The following is a 21,207-nucleotide window of genomic DNA, read 5'->3' as shown; positions in this document are numbered from 1 at the left end:
CATACTAGAAAACCCATCGGTGATGAATTGTATACCAGCAAGCGTTTGCCCACAACACACACGACTTATTAGCAGCAATTGTCTATGTTATTATTGGTCTTCGCACACATTTTTGATTACATACATGTTTGCCACACACATCTTGTTAAGTTGAACTATTTCTGTTGTCTAGGCTCATCGCAAACAGTTTATCCGAGTGAACTGTATGCCATATATCGCACACACATTCATCTTGCTGACCGTTTCTGTTGTGTTGCTAATCACAAACAGTTCATCCCAAGTGAACTGTATGCCATATATCGCACATGCTTTCATCTATCTGACCATTTCTGTTGTTATGCTCATCACAAACAGTTCATATGGATCGACCATATGCCACGTACCTCACACGCAACACTAATCTGAACCGTGTTTGATGTCTCCGTCATCGCAAACAGTTTCCTTGAAGGGTCTCTGATTGGACTGTCGCGTTTGGACCATCCTGCAGTAGTGAATCTCTTCAGTGATGCTCAATCACTTTGGCTTTGGTTGGGTTTTTCCTCACTTGGGTTTCTCTCAAATTCGTCAGAAGAATGGTTGCTCTCAAATGGCAAGTGTCAAGTTCTCTCTAGAGTAGCCAACCAACAAGTGGTTGTAGGGGGCGGCTATTTATAGACAGGGGCAACCCGACATGAAATGTCATAAATGCCCCTTCAAACATGACCATTGTCAGGACAAGGATCCACTCGACAGCTGGCACACGGCGCAACAACGGTCAGAAAATGAACTCTCAATTTCGTAGGGGCAATCAATTTCCTAGCGATAAGCAGATCGCAGCCGAAATCCCAACTTCTCAACTTGACCAAATTCGTCAGCGTTCAGATGAACTGTGTCACTGTCGGTAGCAAGTTCTTCAGCTGTTCCAGAGGTTTCCAAAGGCTTCAGTCGAAGCGGCAAATGTACGTATAGGTTTGAGCATCACATTGCAAATATGAAATATATATATATATATATATATATATATATATATATATGTATGTTTCACCTAGACCCCCTTTAACAGTACGGGGTTTCCTATGAGTCAAATAAGAAGAAACTACGAAAACAGAAGGCTTCAAGCTCCAAAGTCTTCACATCAATTTCTTCAAAACCCGTACCAATTTCTTCACTTGAAGAAATACATTTTTAGGGGTCGTCATCCGTCGGTTAAACCAAATCTTCACGGACTATAACTCCTGTGTATACTCACAAACACATCAGTCCATCAACCTATTTGTCTTCAATACTTCAAAACCACTAAGGGAGCACTTGATGCACGTACACAAGTGCCATCCGTATCGAGGGTTCTTCTGTGTTCATTTTCCTTCGTAGCCATAGTATTTGTCACCACTTCCCATCCAAAGATTCTAACTTTCTCGGGCACCCTCGCTTTCCAGATGAGGTCCCAAATGTTGCGGTCATTTGGGTTCCTAGAAGAACTGGAAGTGGTTTGACTTTGCTGGAGCCGTCTCTTAGCGGCCAACTTGTAGGTGCTCTTGATTGAAAAAACTCCATTGTTTTCATAGTGGCAAGCAATGCGGTCCTCCGCCTCCGAACCCAGGATATTGATCCGCATATCTCGTTGTCATCAAAAGGATATAAAATTTGTTTAATTAGATTTTTGTTCCACTCCTATCCATCAGGCATCACGAGTTGGTTGACCCAACGAAGGCGGGATCTCCTTATGAACCCGTGAATTTGGAATAAGTACCCTACTTTGCATCGCAAAAAAAGTTTTTTTTTAATATTTTGTTGTTATTTTTTGTAGCGGGGAGTATATATACATCTGTTTTAAGATTATTTTGTTGTTTTTTGTAGTGGGGATTGCATGGAGATTACCGAAAAAGGCTTTCGCCCCGCTTTATAGATAAAGCAAACCGCCAAGAGCACACATACAAGGACTAGTTCAGACCACACATACCCACGTCACACACAACAAGAGGTCCAAAGGTACTGCTGAGGGCACAGCTCAACAAGCCCAACACAACACACACAGAAGAACACACAAGGCGCAGCCGAGGCTGGGGCCACGGGACCATGGGGAACACAGACTACTAATCAGGCTCAGGAGGAGGCGGTGGCGGTGGCGACAGACGGACGGCCATCGAGCGAAGGTCGGCGATGAAGGCGGAGATGGCGTCCCGGTCGCGAGGGCGGCTAAGCGGCCGCCAAAGCTGCAAGTAATCAGACAATTGAAAAGAGCGTCAGTAGCCCGCCGAAGAGGAGTGCGCTGAATCACAAGTTTATTGCGAATCGTCCATAGGGTCCACGCGATAGCCCCAATCTCAAGCCACCTAATGTGGCGAGTAGGCAGAGGGGGGCCTCAAGATCGGCGAAGAGGTCAGGGAAGTTGGTGTGGCACCAATCTCCACCCACAGCCTCTCTAAAACAGCTCCAAACAAACTGAGCAGACATGCACGCAAAGAAGATGTGGTTCGAATCCTTGGGGGTACCACAGAGAGGGCAAAGTCCGGAGCCTGGGCCATTGCGATTGCGAACCTCGACCCCAGACGGGAGCCGCCCGCGGATCCATTGCCATATGAATATTCGAATCTTTAGGGGCAGACGAATGGACCACACCGCCTGGAGGGGGGGAGGCGGATGAGGGGGCAATGGCCAAGTAGAGGAACTTGGTGGAGAATTGGCCTGAGGGCTCAAGCCGCCACCTGACCTCATCTGGGCCTGGATCAACCGCCGGCTCATGGAGAGCGATGCAGTCAAGAAGCTCCTGCCAAGCGGTAGCTTACGGAGGCCCAAATGGCCTCCGGAACGCGAGGCACCCTAAGTCAATAAGGGCCCGTTCCACGGAGATTGTCGGGACGACGACGATGGAGAAGAGGTCGGGGAAGCGAGCCGCAAAGGGGGTGTCGCCCGCCCAGCGGTCAAACCAGAACATGGTCGCTGAACCCGATCCGACCGATATGGACGTCGCAATGCGGAGGACATGAAAAAGTTGGCTGACTGATCACTACTAGGGAAAAGCCTAGCAGCAGCGCGGGTTTTAGGCCTATCTGCAGCGCGGGTACCCGCGCTACCAATAAGGCGCTACAACTAATAGTTAGTAATAGCGTGGGTTGAACCCGCACTACTACTAACAAAGTTAGTAGTAGCGTGTGCCACCCACGCTACTGCTATTCAGTACCCGCGCCACTACTAACAAAATAGTAGCAGCGTGTCCATACTACCAACGCTACTAGTATTCTAAATACTAGTAGCGCGCAGTATTTTCCCACGCCACTACTAACTAATTTATAATTAAAAAAATAAAATCCACCAATTCCATTTTATGCATACAGTTCCCAGTAAACACAACAATAGTGAGCACTGTTGGGCTCCTATTTCATGGTTAACCGGAAACCGAAGGAAATAAATCAGCCAAAAAACCTCATTATGCATTGCAACTCACAAATGACCACTTCAAAGAACATGCAAGTATCTATGTCATTAACAATTGCAAACATAAGTTTCTTTTTACTACAGTTGTTGTATGTACTATCACACAGTTCCTCATTCTGTTCTGAGTCAATAATAAGAAAAATGAAAAGAAAAGATAGAGATAATCTGCCGCAATTGCACTTCGGTGTCATGGATTCAGTCTGCCGCTTCAACATCTCATTATCCGGCAGCACTCTGTCGCTATCTTCTACCTATGAATAAAAACAGACCTTGTCAGAGAAGCAAATGTGAAACCTTATTACAACATGTATGCTAAGTCGCTAACCCATAGAGACAGCTAGAACAAATGTGGAAACTTTCCATGTTGCCGAGTAAGTATATTAACTAGACAAAGTTAGATGACAGTGAAGCTTAAAGCTGCAGTAAGAAATATTAGATATACACATTTTGAAAATCAACCTCAGAAGTGGATACTCTAATAGACCTGCAAGAGCAGATATGGTAGTAACCAAAATCCTATAAAGATTCGAGGTTAAAGATTATAAATCCAATTTGTCATTAGCATAAAAATATTAGTTCCATGAAGAAGTTTGTCAAGAGATATTTTCTAGTGTTTCTAAGACAGTGACTGAAACATAATGAAAGAAAACACGTTTCTGCATTTTAATTAGGGGGAGCTTTAGTTCTAAAATACTGGAACTGTGATTGAATGATCATATATACTATTAGAAAAGCAGACCAAAATCCCCGCAGAACAAAACAAACCAAAAAAATTAACTTCCTACTTATAGTGGCAAGAAAATCTTATATGAATGTGTTATAATAAATAATGCTAACCATGAAGTCTTCTTACATATAACAAAGGAGTGACGAAACCAAAAAAACATGTAATTCAAGTACGACATGCAGTTAGTTAATTATTTGCATGTCAACAGTTCTAACATCTAGCTACAGATCTTTCAAAGTAAAGATTGTGAACTCTATTAGACATGATTATATCAATTAGACCAAATAGAAAATAATTCAATATGTTGTATATCCATTAAAAGAAGTTCAATCTATCTTCTGATTATTAGTGTTTCAGTTAGGTGATTAGTCCTTCTACGGCCGCCGGTTAATAGGTGAGCCATGACTTTTTACAGTAAAAAATGCAAAGGAAATAACAAGTTAGTATTTTTTCCAAATCTAATTATATGGCCACGTTGATCACACCTTACTAGTGCAGAATGGTTGCCTTTTAAACTACAGAACACAAAGAATCATCATTAGCCGTCAATGCAAATCAGCTTCTCTCCATAGAGAAGAGAAGACTTCTTGGTCTCTTGGATGCATGAAGCACACCGTATATGCTAATCTAATCAGAGCATTTTCTTTTTCAATTTAATCGCGCAATGCCAACATCCCCACCCATAGATGTTTTGTTTGTGTACGAATAGTACAATGTTTTCTTTTCAATTTAATGAGCAAAGTTTAAGGTCCATAGGCTCCTTTGTATCCTGTGGAACACAGAATTCTACATTGATTGAACAAATTGACATTTCAACATTCCTAGAGGCATTGTTGCAAACACCTTGCGAGCGAGCTCAGAGCGTGCACCTGCTACATAGACTAGACTAATCTAATCGCACGCCGTCCTACTAGTAGCAGTTCATCAGAAGGATCCTACTAGTTCATCTACTAAACTTACATAAACTAAATCTTACTAGCTCAATCAGAATACTATGGTTTCTACAAAACTGTAATTTTGAGTATTGTGAGGTGTTTGCCTAAACCAACAAAACTGTACTTTTGTAGCACTCATTTTCTCATACAATCATTCGAAATTCAGAAGTAGAAATAGAAGCTTATGCAGTTGCCGATCAACTGTAGCTAATGGACTATAGAATTCACTGCTCCTCACTTGTGATAAATTAGGCTAAAAAATTGCATGTTCAATTTTGCATCAACTGAACTTAAGAGAACGGAGAAACCGGACCTTGGGATGTAGCTCTTGGCGACGTATCTCCCGACACCAGGGTTTATCCGCACAATCCTCCGGATTGAGTCATCGGTGTCATTAGCATATCCCACCCACCAACCTACCTGAAAATGAAATTGGCTAGAGTCAAACCCAACAACACGTGCTGCAGGATGGCATCAAAAGCCCACTTGATGGATTATCTAGTGTTTACAACTTTGGCCATATCTGGAACAGACATGTGTGTATTCTTTTGCATATATAAAGGATCAAACAATAGAGGAATTATCACTAGCCATGGTTTGTTATTACTTATATTAGGACCATCACCTTACTTATATTACACCTCATGGATAGTTGTTCAGCAAACAGAGACCACACTTTACATGATGATGTCCCCTTTTTGCTGAGCTTTTACAAAAATAGGTATTCACATTTGACATAATTTCTCATCTTCAGATGCCAATCCCTTTTGCTGGATGTTTATTATATATACAAAACAGCACAACGGTACACACGCAACTGGGACGATCATGTTTAGGTACAAATATAGTTTGCTGGGTATTAAGGAGCACCATGGACTAGAATTCCTAACTGATGATTCACAAAATCAAGACCAACATGAAGCTAATTGAGCACTTGGACTGGAACAATGCACTCACACATGGGCGAAAGCTAACGAGGCAAGACCTTACGGCAAGATGTATGTCCAGAACTGCTTGTCCTTCATGTAGCGTGGGCATAGATCATAGCGGACCTTAGCGAGTTCCTGCAGGGATCACAAATTACAGTTTGAGACCTGAGAGCCATCTCTGTCTTGGGTGAAGCGGAGGACGAGATCCGCGGGAGACCTACCTTGGCTCTGGCGAGCACGAGGACGGCGTGCCGCTGCTGCCAGTCCGAGAGCTCGGTCGCCGACTTCGCGGATCCTCCTGCGACAAAGCATAGCACCGTCAGTAATCAAGAGGGAACTAGCAGGGGAGCGGAAATGAGAAGGAAGGAAGGAGGGGATGCCTTGGTGGAGCTGGTGGGGAAGGTGTTGGGGAACGTAGTAATTTCAAAAAAATTCCTACGCACATGCAAGATCATGGTGATGATATAGCAACGAGGGGAGAGTGTTGTCTACGTACCCTCGTAGACCGAAGCGGAAGCGTTGACGCAACGTAGAGGAAGTAGTCATACGTCCTCCGGTTCAACCGATCCAAGTACCGTTACTCCGGCACCTCCGAGTTCTTGACACGCGTACAGCTCGATGACGCACCCTCGATCTCCGATCCAGCAGAGGCGCCGAGGGGGAGTTCCGTCAGCACGACAGCGTGGTGACGATCTTGATGTTCTCCTGTTGCAGGGCTTCGCCTAAGCACCGCTACAATATGACCGAGGTGTAATATCGTGGAGGGGGGCACCGCACACGGCTAAGGAACGATCAATGATAAACTTGTGTGTTCTAGGGTGCCCCCCTACCCCCGTATATAAAGGAGGGAGGGAGGAGGTGGCCGGCCCTAGGGGGGCGCGCCATGAGGAGGGGGAAACCTACTCCAAGTAGGTTTCCCTCTCTTTTCCTTATCTTATTTGGAGGGGGAAGGAAAGAGTACTAGTATTAGGAAGTAGTACTAGTAGTAGTAATAGGAAGAGGGGGAAGGAGAAAGGAAAGGGGGGGCCGGCCCCCCTCCCCGATTCGGATTGGGCTTGGGGGGGCGCGCCCCCCTCCCTTGCTCCTTCTCTCTTCTTCCTACATGGGCCCAATAAGGCCCATATACCTCCCGGGGGGTTCCGGTAACCTCCCGGGGCTCCAAACTTCTCCGGAACCTTTCCGGTGTCCAAATATATCCGTCCAATATATCAATCTTTATGTCTCGGCCATTTCGAGACTTCTCGTCATGTCCGCAATCATATCCGGGACTCCGAACAACCTTCGGTACATCAAAATACATAAACTCATAATATAACTGTCATCGAAACCTTAAGCGTGCGGACCCTACGGTTCGAGAACGATGTAGACATGACTGAGACACATCTCTGGTCAATAACCAATAGCGGGACCTGTATGCCCATATTGGTTCCTACATATTCTACGAAGATCTTTATCGGTCAAACCGCATAACAACATACGTTGTTCCCTTTGTCATCGGTATGTTACTTGTCCGAGATTCGATCGTCGGTATCCAATACCTAGTTCAATCTCGTTATCGACAAGTCTCTTTACTCGTTCTGTAATACTTCATCTTATAACTAACTCATTAGTTACATGCTTGCAAGGCTTAGGTGATAAGCATTGCCGAGAGGGCCCAGAGATACCTCTCCGACAATCGGAGTGATAAAACCTAATCTCGAATTATGCTAACTCAACATGTACCTTCGGAGACACCTGTAGTACTCCTTTATAATCACCCAGTTACGTTGTGACGTTTGGTAGTACCCAAAGTGTTCCTCCGGTAAACGGGAGTTACACAATTCTCATAGTTACAGGAACATGTATAAGTCATGAAGGAAGCAATAGCAGAATACTAAACGATCAAGTGCTAAGCTAATGGGATGGGCCATGTCAATCACCTCATTCTCCTAATGATGTGATCCCATTAATCAAATGACAACACATGTCAATGGTTAGGAAACATAACCATCTTTGATTAATGAGCTAGTCAAGTAGAGGCATACTAGTGACTATATGTTTGTCTATGTATTCACACATGTATCATGTTTCCGGTTAATACAATTCTAGCATGAATAATAAACATTTATCATGAAATGAGGAAATAAATAATAACTTTATTATTGCCTCTAGGGCATATTTCCTTCAGTCTCCCACTTGCACTAGAGTCAATAATCTAGATTACATAGTAATGATTCTAACACCCATGGAGTCTTGGTGCTGATCATGTTTTGCTCGTGAGAGAGGCTTAGTCAACGGGTCTGCAACATTCAGATCCGTATGTATCTTGCAAATCTCTATGTCTCCCACTTGGACTTGATCCCGAATGGAATTGAAGCGTCTCTTGATGTGCTTGGTCCTCTTGTGAAATCTGGATTCCTTTGCCAAGGCAATTGCACCAGTATTGTCATAGAAGATCTTCATTGGTCCCGATGCACTAGGTATGACACCTAGATCGGAAATGAACTCCTTCATCCAGACTCCTTCATTTGCTGCTTCAGAAGCAGCTATGTACTCCGCTTCACATGTAGATCCCGCCATGACGCTTTGCTTAGAACTGCACCAACTTACAGCTCCACCATTTAATAAAAACACGTATCCGGTCTGCGATTTAGAATCGTCCGGATCAGTGTCAAAGCTTGCATCGACGTAACCATTTACGACTAGCTCTTTGTCACCTCCATATACGAGAAACATATCCTTAGTCCTTTTCAGGTATTTCAGGATGTTCTTGACCGCTGTCCAGTGATCCACTCCTGGATTACTTTGGTACCTACCTGCCAAGCTTATTGCTAAGCATACGTCAGGTCTGGTACACGGCATTGCATACATGATAGAGCCTATGGCTGAAGCATAGGGAACATCTTTCATTTTCTCTCTATCTTCTGCTGTGGTCGGGCATTGAGTTTGACTCAACTTTACACCTTGTAGCACAGGCAAGAATCCTTTCTTTGCCTGATCCATTTTGAACTTTTTCAAAAAATTTGTCAAGGTATGTACTTTGTGAAAGTCCTATTAAGCGTCTTGATCTATCTCTATAGATCTTGATGCCCAATATGTAAGCAGCTTCACCGAGGTCTTTCATAGAAAAACTTTTATTCAAGTATCCCTTTATGCTATCCAGAAATTCTATATCATTTCCAATTAATAATATGTCATCAACATATAAAACTAGAAATGCTACAGAGCTCCCACTCAGTTTCTTGTAAATACAGGCTTCTCCAAAAGTCTGTATAAAACCATATGCTTTGATCACACTATCAAAACGTTTATTCCAACTCCGAGATGCTTGCACCAGTCCATAAATGGAACGTTGGAGCTTGCACACTTTGTCAGCACTTTTTGGATCAACAAAACCTTCAGGTTGCATCATATACAACTCTTCTTCTAGAAATCCATTCAAGAATGCAGTCTTGACATCCATTTGCCAAATTTCATAATCATGAAATGCAGCAATAGCCAACATGATTCGGACAGACTTAAGCATCGCTACGGGTGAGAAAGTCTCATCGTAGTCAACCCCTTGAACTTGTCGAAAACCTTTTGCAACAAGTCGAGCTTTGTAGACAGTAACATTACCATCAGCGTCAGTCTTCTTCTTAAAGATCCATTTATTCTCAATGGCTTGCCGATCATCGGGCAAGTCAACCAAAGTCCATACTTTGTTTTCATACATGGATCCTATCTCAGATTTCATGGCCTCTAGCCATTTTGCGGAATCTGGGCTCATCACCGCTTCCTCATAGTTCGTAGGTTCATCATGGTCTAGTAACATGACTTCCAGAATAGGATTTCCGTACCACTCTGGTGCGGATCTTACTCTGGTAGACCTACGAGGTTCAGTAAAAACTTGATCTGAAGTTTCATGATCAATATCATTAGCTTCCTCACTAATTGGTGTAGTTGTCACAGGAACCGGTTCTTGTGATGAACTAGTTTCCAATAAGGGAGTAGATATAGTTATCTCATCAAGTTCTACTTTCCTCCCACTCACTTCTTTCGAGAGAAACTCCTTCTCTAGAAAGGATCCGATTTTAGCAACGAAAATCTTGCCTTCAGATCTGTGATAGAAGGTGTACCCAATTGTCTCCTTTGGGTATCCTATGAAGACACATTTCTCCGATTTGGGTTCGAGCTTATCTGGTTGAAGTTTCTTCACATAAGCATCGCAGCCCCAAACTTTGAGAAACGACAACTTTGGTTTCTTGCCAAACCATAGTTCATAAGGCGTCGTCTCAACGGATTTTGATGGTGCCCTATTTAACGTGAATGCGGCCGTCTCTAAAGCATAACCCCAAAACGATAGCGGTAAATCGGTAAGAGACATCATAGATCGCACCATATCAAGTAAAGTACGATTACGACGTTCGGACACACCATTTCGCTGTGGCATTCCAGGTGGCGTGAGTTGCGAAACTATTCCACATTGTTTCAAATGTAAACCAAACTCGTAACTCAAATATTCTCCTCCACGATCAGATCGTAGAAACTTTATTTTCTTGTTACGATGATTTTCTACTTCACTCTGAAATTCTTTGAACTTTTCAAATGTTTCAGACTTGTGCTTCATCAAGTAGATATACCCATATCTGCTCAAATCATCTGTGAAGGTGAGGAAATAACGATATCCGCCACGAGCCTCAACATTCATCGGACCACATACATCTGTATATATGATTTCCAACAAATCTGTTGCTCTCTCCATAGATCCGGAGAACGGTGTTTTGGTCATCTTGCCCATGAGGCACGGTTCGCAAGTACCAAGTGATTCATAATCAAGTGATTCCAGAAGTCCATCAGTATGGAGTTTCTTCATGCGTTTTACACCGATATGACCTAAACGGCAGTGCCACAAATATGTTGCACTATCATTATCAACTCTGCATCTTTTGGCTTCAACATTATGAATATGTGTATCACTACTATCGAGATTTAATAAAAATAGACCACTCTTCAAGGGTGCATGACCATAAAAGATATTACTCATATAAATAGAACAACCATTATTCTCTGATTTAAATGAATAACCGTCTCGCATCAAACAAGATCCAGATATAATGTTCATGCTCAACGCAGGCACCAAATAACAATTATTCAGGTCTAAAACTAATCCCGATGGTAGATGTAGAGGTAGCGTGCCGACCGTGATCACATCGACTTTGGAACCATTTCCCACGCGCATCGTCACCTTGTTCTTAGCTAATCTCCGGTTAATCCGTAGTCCCTGTTTCGAGTTGCAAATGTTAGCAACAGAACCAGTATCAAATACCCAGGTGCAACTGCGAGCATTAGTAAGGTACACATCAATAACATGTATATCACATATACCTTTGTTCACTTTGCCATCCTTCTTATCCGCCAAATACTTGGGGCAGTTCCGCTTCCAGTGTCCAGTCTGCTTGCAGTAGAAGCACTCAGTTTCAGGCTTAGGTCCAGACTTGGGTTTCTTCACTTGAGCAGCAACTTGTTTGCCGTTCCTTTTGAAGTTCCCCTTCTTCTTCCCTTTGCCCCTTTTCTTGAAACCAGTGGTCTTGTTGACCATCAACACTTGATGCTCCTTTTTGATTTCTACCTCCGCGGCTTTCAGCATCGCGAAGAGCTCGGGAATAGTCTTGTTCATCCCTTGCATATTATAGTTCATCACAAAGCTCTTGTAGCTTGGTGGCAGTGATTGGAGAATTCTGTCAATGATGCTATCATCCGGAAGATTAACTCCCAGTTGAATCAAGTGATTATTATACCCAGACATTTTGAGTATATGCTCACTGACAGAACTATTCTCCTCCATCTTGCAGCTGTAGAACTTATTGAAGACTTCATATCTCTCAATCCGGGCATTTGCTTGAAATATGAACTTCAACTCCTGGAACATCTCATATGCCCCATGACGTTCAAAACGTCGTTGAAGACCCGGTTCTAAGCCGTAAAGCATGGCACACTGAACTATAGAGTAGTCATCAGCTTTGCTCTGCCAGACGTTCTTAACGTCGTCAGTTGCATCAGCAGCAGGCCTGGCACCCAGCGGTGCTTCCAGGACGTAACTCTTCTGTGCAGCAATGAGGATAATCCTCAGGTTACGGACCCAGTCCGTGTAATTGCTACCATCATCTTTCAACTTTGTTTTCTCAAGGAACGCATTAAAATTCAACGGAACAATAGCACGAGCCATCTATCTACATACAAACATAGACAAGCAAAATACTATCAGGTACTAAGTTCATGATAAATTTAAGTTCAATTAATCATATTACTAAAGAACTCCCACTTAGACAGACATCTCTCTAGTCATCTAAGTGATTACGTGATCCAAATCAACTAAACCATGTCCGATCATCACGTGAGATGGAGTAGTTTCAATGGTGAACATCTCTATGTTGATCATATCTACTATATGATTCACGCTCTACCTTTCGGTCCCCGTGTTCCGAGGCCATATCTGTATATGCTAGGCTCGTCAAGTATAACCTGAGTATTCCGCGTGTGCAACTGTTTTGCACCCGTTGTATTTGAACGTAGAGCCTATCACACCCGATCATCACGTGGTGTCTCAGCACGAAGAACTTTTGCAACGGTGCATACTCAGGGAGAACACTTCTTGATAATTAGTGAGAGATCATCTTAAAATGCTACCGTCAAACAAAGCAAGATAAGATGCAAAAAGGATAAACATCACATGCAATCAATATAAGTGATATGATATGGCCATCATCATCTTGTGCTTGTGATCTCCATCTTCGAAGCACCGTCGTGATCACCATCGTCACCGGTGCGACACCTTGATCTCCATCGTAGCATCGTTGTCGTTACACCATCTATTGCTTCTACGACTATCGCTACCGCTTAGAGATAAAGTAAAGCAATTACAGGGCGTTTGCATTTCATACAATAAAGCGACAACCATATGGCTCCTGCCAGTTGCCGATAACTTCGGTTACAAAACATGATCATCTCATACAATAAAATATAGCATCATGTCTTGGCCATATCACATCACAACATGCCCTGCAAAAACAAGTTAGACGTCCTCTACTTTGTTGTTGCAAATTTTACGTGGCTGCTACGGGCTTAAGCAAGAACCAATCTCACCTACGCATCAAAACCACAACGATAGTTTGTCAAATAGACTCCGTTTTAACCTTCACAAGGACCGGGCGTAGCCACACTCGGTTCAACTAAAGTGAGAGAGACAGACACCCGCCAGCCACCTTTAAGCACGAGTGCTCGTAACGGTGAAACCAGTCTCGCGTAAGCGTACGCGTAATGTCGGTCCGGGCCGCTTCATCTCACAATACCGCTGAACCAAAGTATGGCATGCTGGTAGGCAGTATGACTTATATCGTCCACAACTCACTTGTGTTCTACTCGTGCATATAACATCAACGCATAAAACCTAGGCTCGGATGCCACTGTTGGGGAACGTAGTAATTTCAAAAAAATTCCTACGCACATGCAAGATCATGGTGATGATATAGCAACGAGGGGAGAGTGTTGTCTACGTACCCTCGTAGACCGAAGCGGAAGCGTTGACGCAACGTAGAGGAAGTAGTCGTACGTCCTCCGGTTCAACCGATCCAAGTACCGTTACTCCGGCACCTCCGAGTTCTTGACACGCGTACAGCTCGATGACGCACCCTCGATCTCCGATCCAGCAGAGGCGCCGAGGGGGAGTTCCGTCAGCACGACGGCGTGGTGACGATCTTGATGTTCTCCTGTTGCAGGGCTTCGCCTAAGCACCGCTACAATATGACCGAGGTGTAATATCGTGGAGGGGGGCACCGCACACGGCTAAGGAACGATCAATGATCAACTTGTGTGTTCTAGGGTGCCCCCCTACCCCCGTATATAAAGGAGGGAGGGAGGAGGTGGCCGGCCCTAGGGGGGGCGCGCCATGAGGAGGGGGAAACCTACTCCAAGTATGTTTCCCTCTCTTTTCCTTATCTTATTTGGAGGGGGAAGGAAAGAGTACTAGTATTAGGAAGTAGTACTAGTAGTAGTAATAGGAAGAGGGGGGAGGAGAAAGGAAAGGGGGGGCCGGCCCCCCTCCCCAATTCAGATTGGGCTTGGGGGGGCGCGCCCCCCTCCCTTGCTCCTTCTCTCTTCTTCCTACATGGGCCCAATAAGGCCCATATACCTCCTGGGGGGTTCCGGTAACCTCCCGGGGCTCCAAACTTCTCCGGAACCTTTCCGGTGTCCAAATATATCCGTCCAATATATCAATCTTTATGTCTCGACCATTTCGAGACTCCTCGTCATGTCCGCAATCATATCCGGGACTCCGAACAACCCTCGGTACATCAAAATACATAAACTCATAATATAACTGTCATCGAAAGCTTAAGCGTGCGGACCCTATGGTTCGAGAACGATGTAGACATGACTGAGACACGTCTCTAGTCAATAACCAATAGTGGGACCTGGATGCCCATATTGGTTCCTACATATTCTACGAAGATCTTTATCGGTCAAACCGCATAACAACATACGTTGTTCCCTTTGTCATCGGTATGTTACTTGTCCGAGATTCGATCGTCGGTATCCAATACCTAGTTCAATCTCGTTATCGACAAGTCTCTTTACTCGTTCCGTAATACTTCATCTTATAACTAACTCATTAGTTACATGCTTGCAAGGCTTAGGTGATGAGCATTGCCGAGAGGGCCCAGAGATACCTCTCCGACAATCGGAGTGACAAAACCTAATCTCGAATTATGCTAACTCAACATGTACCTTCGGAGACACCTATAGTACTCCTTTATAATCACCCAGTTACGTTGTGACGTTTGGTAGTACCCAAAGTGTTCCTCCGGTAAACGGGAGTTACACAATTCTCATAGTTACAGGAACATGTATAAGTCATGAAGGAAGCTAGCAGAATACTAAACGATCAAGTGCTAAGCTAACGGGATGGGTCATGTCAATCACCTCATTCTCCTAATGATGTGATCCCATTAATCAAATGACAACACATGTCAATGGTTAGGAAACATAACCATCTTTGATTAATGAGCTAGTCAAGTAGAGGCATACTAGTGACTATATGTTTGTCTATGTATTCACACATGTATCATGTTTCCGGTTAATACAATTCTAGCATGGATAATAAACATTTATCATGAAATGAGGAAATAAATAATAAATTTATTATTGCCTCTAGGGCATATTTCCTTCAGAAGGACTTGAAGGCGTCGGGGGAGAGTGTCCGGAGGAAGTCGAGGAGCTGCGGCGTGACGCCGAGCTCCTCCGCGTCCTCCTCCTTCCCCTCCGCGGTGGAGGGTTTGCTTGGGCCGGTTCCGCCGCTGCCGCTGCCGCCGGCTTGGTGGCGGAACGGCCATGGGAACGAGGAGAAGGCCATCGGCGGGTAGGTGGGCTGGGACGGGATGCGGGGCGACGGTGATATGATGGATACGAGATTCGTCGGCGAGCTTGATAGAGGCAAAGGTGTCCTGATGTTTCGATGATATGGTGGCTATCATTTTCTGTGGGAGTCGACCTTGACGATCCGACTACGAACGTGCGAGACGTCGCGCCTTAGCAATTGCTAAACCAACTTCCGAGGGTTATTGACCACGCCGGAGCACGATCAACCTGACCACGAGGGTCTGTTTCCTGCGAGCAAACAAAGAACAAGCAAGAAACTGAGATTGCAATCTAGATATTGCGAATATAAGATGAAAGCTTTATTGATCAAGGTGGGGTTCTGTGACGTCTTGGTCTGGTCGTTGGACACAAACGAAGTACGCGAAGTTGCAGCTATGGCGAACTTTTAATCTAAACAAAACCCAAAGCCTAAACGATGCCCTAAAGGCTGTATATATGGAGGAGAGAGGGGGAATTTCGTGGCCCTTGGTGGAGGGGTCCGAAACCAACCCTAACTCTTGTTTCCCCACACATACGGACTCTAAAAACAGCCTATACTTAAGTACTTCGAAAATACATGGGCCTGGCCCAATAATAAGGTGACGCAGCACCTAAAATAGCCTCTGGACGAAATTTATGAAGTGGCATCTTGTATATTTCGTCCCATGCTTCATGCACTCATTATGGTGGCTTCAGAGTCCTGGAATCATCACTTGTAACTCCGTTCTTGTTCCCCTTGCGCATGCCATCATCTCCATGCTTGAACTTGCTCCAAGGTTCATCTTTCTTGTCCAAGCTAGGCCCTTCATTTGTAAGCAAAACAAATGTATCCAATTTAGGCAGCATCATATTCTCATGAACATTAGAATCGTTACCAAGAAACGAAAGTACCTGATAATTCAATTGGCGTGCGCGAGCTCTAGTAATCGGTCCAGTGTGTATAGCAGCAGGGGCTGTGGGTGTAATAATGGTATTGATGTCCTCATCAGAGCTCGCTGGACTGGGGGGGAGGGGAGGGCAGCGGCGCGAGACGGGGAGCGGCGGCCACGCGGCCGCCGGCGTGGCGCACGCAGCGGGGGATGGAGGCGGAGGGGATCTGGATCGGGCGTTGGTGGATTTTTTTTAGACAGACATGGGTTGAGTGGTGTGGGACGGTTGCGGGTGGGAGTGTATCCAGCGGGGGTGGGTGGCGTGGGAGACTAGTAGTAGCGCGGGTGTCTGACCTGCGCTATGGCTATCCACGTAGTAGTAGCGTAGGTTTTACAACCCGCGCTACTACTACGGTTGGTCCTGGGAGGCACGGTGAAAATAACTTAGTAGTAGCGAGGGGTAAAAACCCACACTACTACTATCAGGTTATTAGTAGCGCGGTTTTTTCAAGCTCGCTACTGCTAATTAGTAGTAGCATTTGTTTTTAAACCGCGCTGCTGCTAAGATTTTGTGTATAAGGTTTTCCCTAGTAGTGGATTGTCAGAACTGGGACCCACCAGATCGTTGACAGAAAGCCAAAGGTTGGCCACGTAGGTACTTATTCCTAATGATGTCCAACCATAACCCGACGTGACCCTGCGAGATGCGTCATAACCATCGGGAAAGAAGGACGATATTCATGCATTTCGAGCACATGATACCGAGGCCACCTTGCTCTCGGGGCTTGCAAATGTCGGGCCAACTAACCGGGCAAATGCACGAAGATTATACGAGACGTGTGGATTGTACTGAGAAGCCTAATGACCTATTTCATCTTTTCAGATGCATTGGGAAGACCAACAAGTTGCATACATCCATGCACCTTAGAAAATTGGAACACGCGCATGGAAAAATAAACAACGGAATTAAGAAATCATATGGGCATCAATGTTGACAGAGCTTATCCCGAAGACTGAAAAATAGCATATGGAACAAATGATGTAAACGATAATTGTAAGCGAGAGATATTCTCATGCCAATTAATCCATGGGCATGGCGTGCGCCGTCGATTGCGGAAGGGTTTCATATGGATATATTCATTGTACGTTGTGATGCTGGAGTATATGTACTTGTGCTTCATTAGTGAGCTCGGCTTTTTATGATGTCGAGGCTCATTTCACTGGGGTCGGTCGCTTGGATCTCGCACTGGATGCCGTCCATCTCCCTCCTGAACCTGTCCTTGGAGCTCGCATAAAGCATCTTGCTCCTTGTTCTTGCCGTGTCAGGAGACCTATATTATTGAAGTAAGGAAACACTCCATCATTTTAAGTGAAGACATCTATGTCTGTCCATAAATGTTATGCATATGGGGAAATTAATTAATACTCCCCCATCCCATAATACAATGTGATATTATACGAAAATATCAAATGAAGACCGAGCTTCATGTAGGCCTTAATTTGAAAACTTTAAAAGTCAAAAATTTCAGTTTCTGAAAATTCCAGAGAAAATACACATATAACTAGAAATTTACATGCGTGTAAATTTTCGGGATGAAATACGTTAAAATGAGAGCTATAAAAAATAAACAAATATGAGGCTTTTTAGCATATGTATTGTTTCATGCTTACAGTCCTTGAGTTTTTTTGTGTGGCTCGCAATTCAAGATATTTCATCCTGAAATTTTACACGCACATTACATCGTTGTATACATGTGTATTTTTTTTTGAAATATTTAGAAACTGGAAAGTTTAAATTTTGAAATTTTCAATATTAAGGGGCTTTATGGAGTCGGTCTCCAAATTGTCCCACTCTTATTATAATTGATATATGAGTAAAATGGTACTGAAACTAGTTATCCATAAGGTATATGGATGTATATATTCGAGTATCCAGAAGTAATCCAGTCAATTATGATTATTATAGTGCACCACAATGTCATAAGCTGTAGGAGGATCAAAACAGTGCTTCCAAAGGTGTCGAATGAACACACACCACAAATCTATAACTTTTCGACCAAAATCAGGCAAAACCATTTCTCAGTTGGTGCCAACGAACCTTCAATCAACATTCACATATAACCCTATATTTTTTTTCTCAAAACTATAAATTTTAAAAGGCATTTATGTGCGTGCTCAAACTACCGTTACCAGAGTATTCTGGAATGTGTAATAGTATCTCTAGCAGCCCTTCCTCTCCCCCACCACACCCCAAATATGACTAGTATATCTATCTATATAACTTTTTTTCGATAAGGAGGAATACCTCCAGCCTCTGCATCGACCCAGGGCCAGCCCTGAGGGGGGGCAGGGGGCGGCCGCCCCGGGCCCCCGAGATCTAGGGGCCCCCTCCTAGGTGTAGTGTACGTGTAAAGGTAAGTAGCCCATTGGGCCATAGCTTCACGTAGAAAAAAAGGAAGCAGCCCAGGTCCAGAAAGGAAGGGATGGCAGTACGCAAGTAAATCAGTGTACGATTGTGAGGAAACAAATCAGTCGTAACACACGTAAATCACGTCCTTCCGTTCTGTTTATTCCATACTACCGTGAGACAATCTCCCTCCAAAATAAAAACAATCGTGTGACGTGATTTATTCTGTAATTTCCTATATTCTCTGTTCTCCGCAGGCTCCAAACCCTAGTTCCCAAGTCGTGGAGCCTATTGAAAATAAGCATTGGAGGGCTGATTGGTATCGATGCGCTGTACACGATGACGACGCAGCATGAACATCGCCTAGCCCTGAAAATTGGCAGTGCCGGAGTGGGGCGCACATGTACATCGCCGAGTGTGTGCCACCAAAAATTCACATCACAACATCGCCGAGCGTCCAATGATTGATGCCGATCTAATCAATTTGAGGTACTGTATGTCATATTACTATTCCCTACTCCCCGCAAAGAAAAATTCACTATTCCCTACAATTTCAAGTAAACCTTTATGCTTTGAGGAAGAAACAATTTGATAAAAGTAGTTGCCAAAATAAAATTCTTGAAGCTGAGAAGGACTTTCATGTTAAATATTTGTTTGCTTTGCTTGATATGAACCACTTCACTGAACTAAAGGATTTAAGGAAGCCACGGTGTTTAAAGATTTATTCGGATTACTGTGCATGTGATTGTTCCATCTTAGATAAAAAAAGCTTTTAAATTTTGAAATTATTATTGAACCATTTGGAATAAACAATGCATGAAAGAGCTTAAATGGTTAGACAACATTATGCATCAAGAAGTGGATGACATTGACTTCGACATCGACACAATCATAAGTCACTTTACATTGAAGAATCTTACAAGAAAATTTGAAGATAATATGCATTTGATGTTTATATTAAGGGCCCCAAATTTTATGTTCGCCCCGGGCCCCCAAAATCTTAGGACCGGCCCTGCATCGACCGATGCACACAACCATTATATTATATTATTCCACATAGCCAAACCGACCAAATACATCGATCAAACCAAAGCCACCATCCTGATCACTAGTCCCGCCATTCCTAGAAGACTGATGGCGTGCCCTGACCGCGTATCAATACATAACATCTATTCTAATGGCCTCATGAAGTTGCTCGCTAGCAAGCCTAGAGCACCAACCGGTCTAACTAGACCCTCTGCGCTCACCGGATGCGCATGTTCTAGGATCAGCTGTCCCATCTTTAGTAGTGATCAATTCATTCATCTCGCTAGGCCATACTAATGTCGATGTCACCACGACGCCAGACAGTGCCACCATCCTGCATGCGTCCATCCACATGCCCCCACCACTGAAACTCTATTGCGTCATGCCGCCGAGACCAGTCGTCGATGATGCGGTAGAAACCACGCTGCTCCGCCACATGTGCACTCTAGTCGGCACCTGCTCCAAAATGATGCCTCCAGCATGGAGAGCGGCGCGAGACGTCGCCATTGTCCGATCCGGGAACGGATCTAGGGTTTCCTCGTAGCAGGCCGAAAGAAGAGACACGACATGCTATGACGATGCCTTCAATAAGATAACAACGCTACGAGACGCCTCCATTACCATAGTCGAGGCTTGGTCTTCACCGATTATCTTGTCACAGATCCGAGGACAGATCCGCCACCACCTCCTGGTCGGCCGCCACCACCACGCAAGTGCACAACATGGGTGACCGCCGCCTCTACACCGCAATCCTGGCCGAACTTGACCAGGAAGCCCGACCTAGGGCCATAGAACGGGGAAGGGATCCCCAGATCCAGGCAACTAAGCCAAGGCCTCCGAGCTAGGACAACGCACAGGCCGCAACCGGCGTCACGCATCACGATCCGGAGCATCGCCAGGCCCATCCGGCAGCGGTGGCCGTTGCCGCCCGCAGCTCCAAACTGCCGCGCCGAGTGCCTGCGCCACCACTGAGCAAGGTACCCCGCAGCTACCTTCCTCAGGGCCAGCCCTACCTTTGCCAGGGAGACCTCTCTGGCGGCGACGAGACTAGGAGGGGAGGGGGTGGAACCACGGCGGCTAGGTTTTTTTTTGAGCCGCTAGGGAGGCGACATGGGGCATCTCGGGTTTTCTCTCAAAACATTCCCCAAACACGCCCTTCTTTTTTTTCGCGGGTGTACAGGCCCTTCACCTTCTATCAGCTCCCTCAAACCTCACCCCTCTCCTATGATTTAATAACTCAATTAAGAATGCTAAGGCTATGGTGTCGGCCACCATCCAAAATATAAATAAACAACAACATGCACATTAGTAATTTTAAGTAAGATAATATCCAATAGAATAATCTGTGTCAAATTAGCATAGATTAGCACAAATTGTGATTAGCACAAATTATCACTAATTAGCATAAAATTGTAACATACAAACTCCCGATCTCTTCTACATGTTAGTGTCGATTAGCTCCAAGTTATCACTGCTTAGCATATAATTGTCGGTTAGGAAGGATTAAATAGCTAGCGAGCCTTTT

At 44.5% G+C, this 21,207-nt stretch overlaps 2 protein-coding genes across 2 annotated transcripts in view; both read right to left on the bottom strand.

Moving 5' to 3' along the window:
* Positions 1-6,062: 6,062 nt before the first annotated feature.
* Positions 6,063-15,375, bottom strand: LOC119357825. The gene is made up of 4 exons (XM_037624640.1): positions 15,200-15,375; positions 13,025-13,047; positions 6,227-6,303; positions 6,063-6,140 (listed from the first exon to the last, which is right to left on the bottom strand). Exons 1-4 carry the CDS (start codon positions 15,373-15,375, stop codon positions 6,063-6,065), a joined length of 354 nt encoding a protein of 117 aa, XP_037480537.1.
* Positions 15,376-17,212: 1,837 nt separating this feature from the next.
* LOC119359327 (actin-depolymerizing factor 9) overlaps positions 17,213-21,207 on the bottom strand; it is a 5,687-nt gene continuing 1,692 nt past the window's right edge. The window contains exon 3 of the mRNA XM_037625578.1: positions 17,213-17,580. Within this exon, the coding sequence (XP_037481475.1) occupies positions 17,430-17,580 (151 nt within the window). The 3' untranslated portion in view covers positions 17,213-17,429. The remainder of the gene's footprint in view (positions 17,581-21,207) is intronic.

Source organism: Triticum dicoccoides, chromosome 2A (assembly GCF_002162155.2).
Source record: "Triticum dicoccoides isolate Atlit2015 ecotype Zavitan chromosome 2A, WEW_v2.0, whole genome shotgun sequence".
Classification (NCBI taxonomy): Eukaryota; Viridiplantae; Streptophyta; class Magnoliopsida; order Poales; family Poaceae; genus Triticum; species Triticum dicoccoides.
Note: the sequence above shows the minus strand (reverse complement) of the source record. Positions and strands in the feature narration are given on the sequence as shown.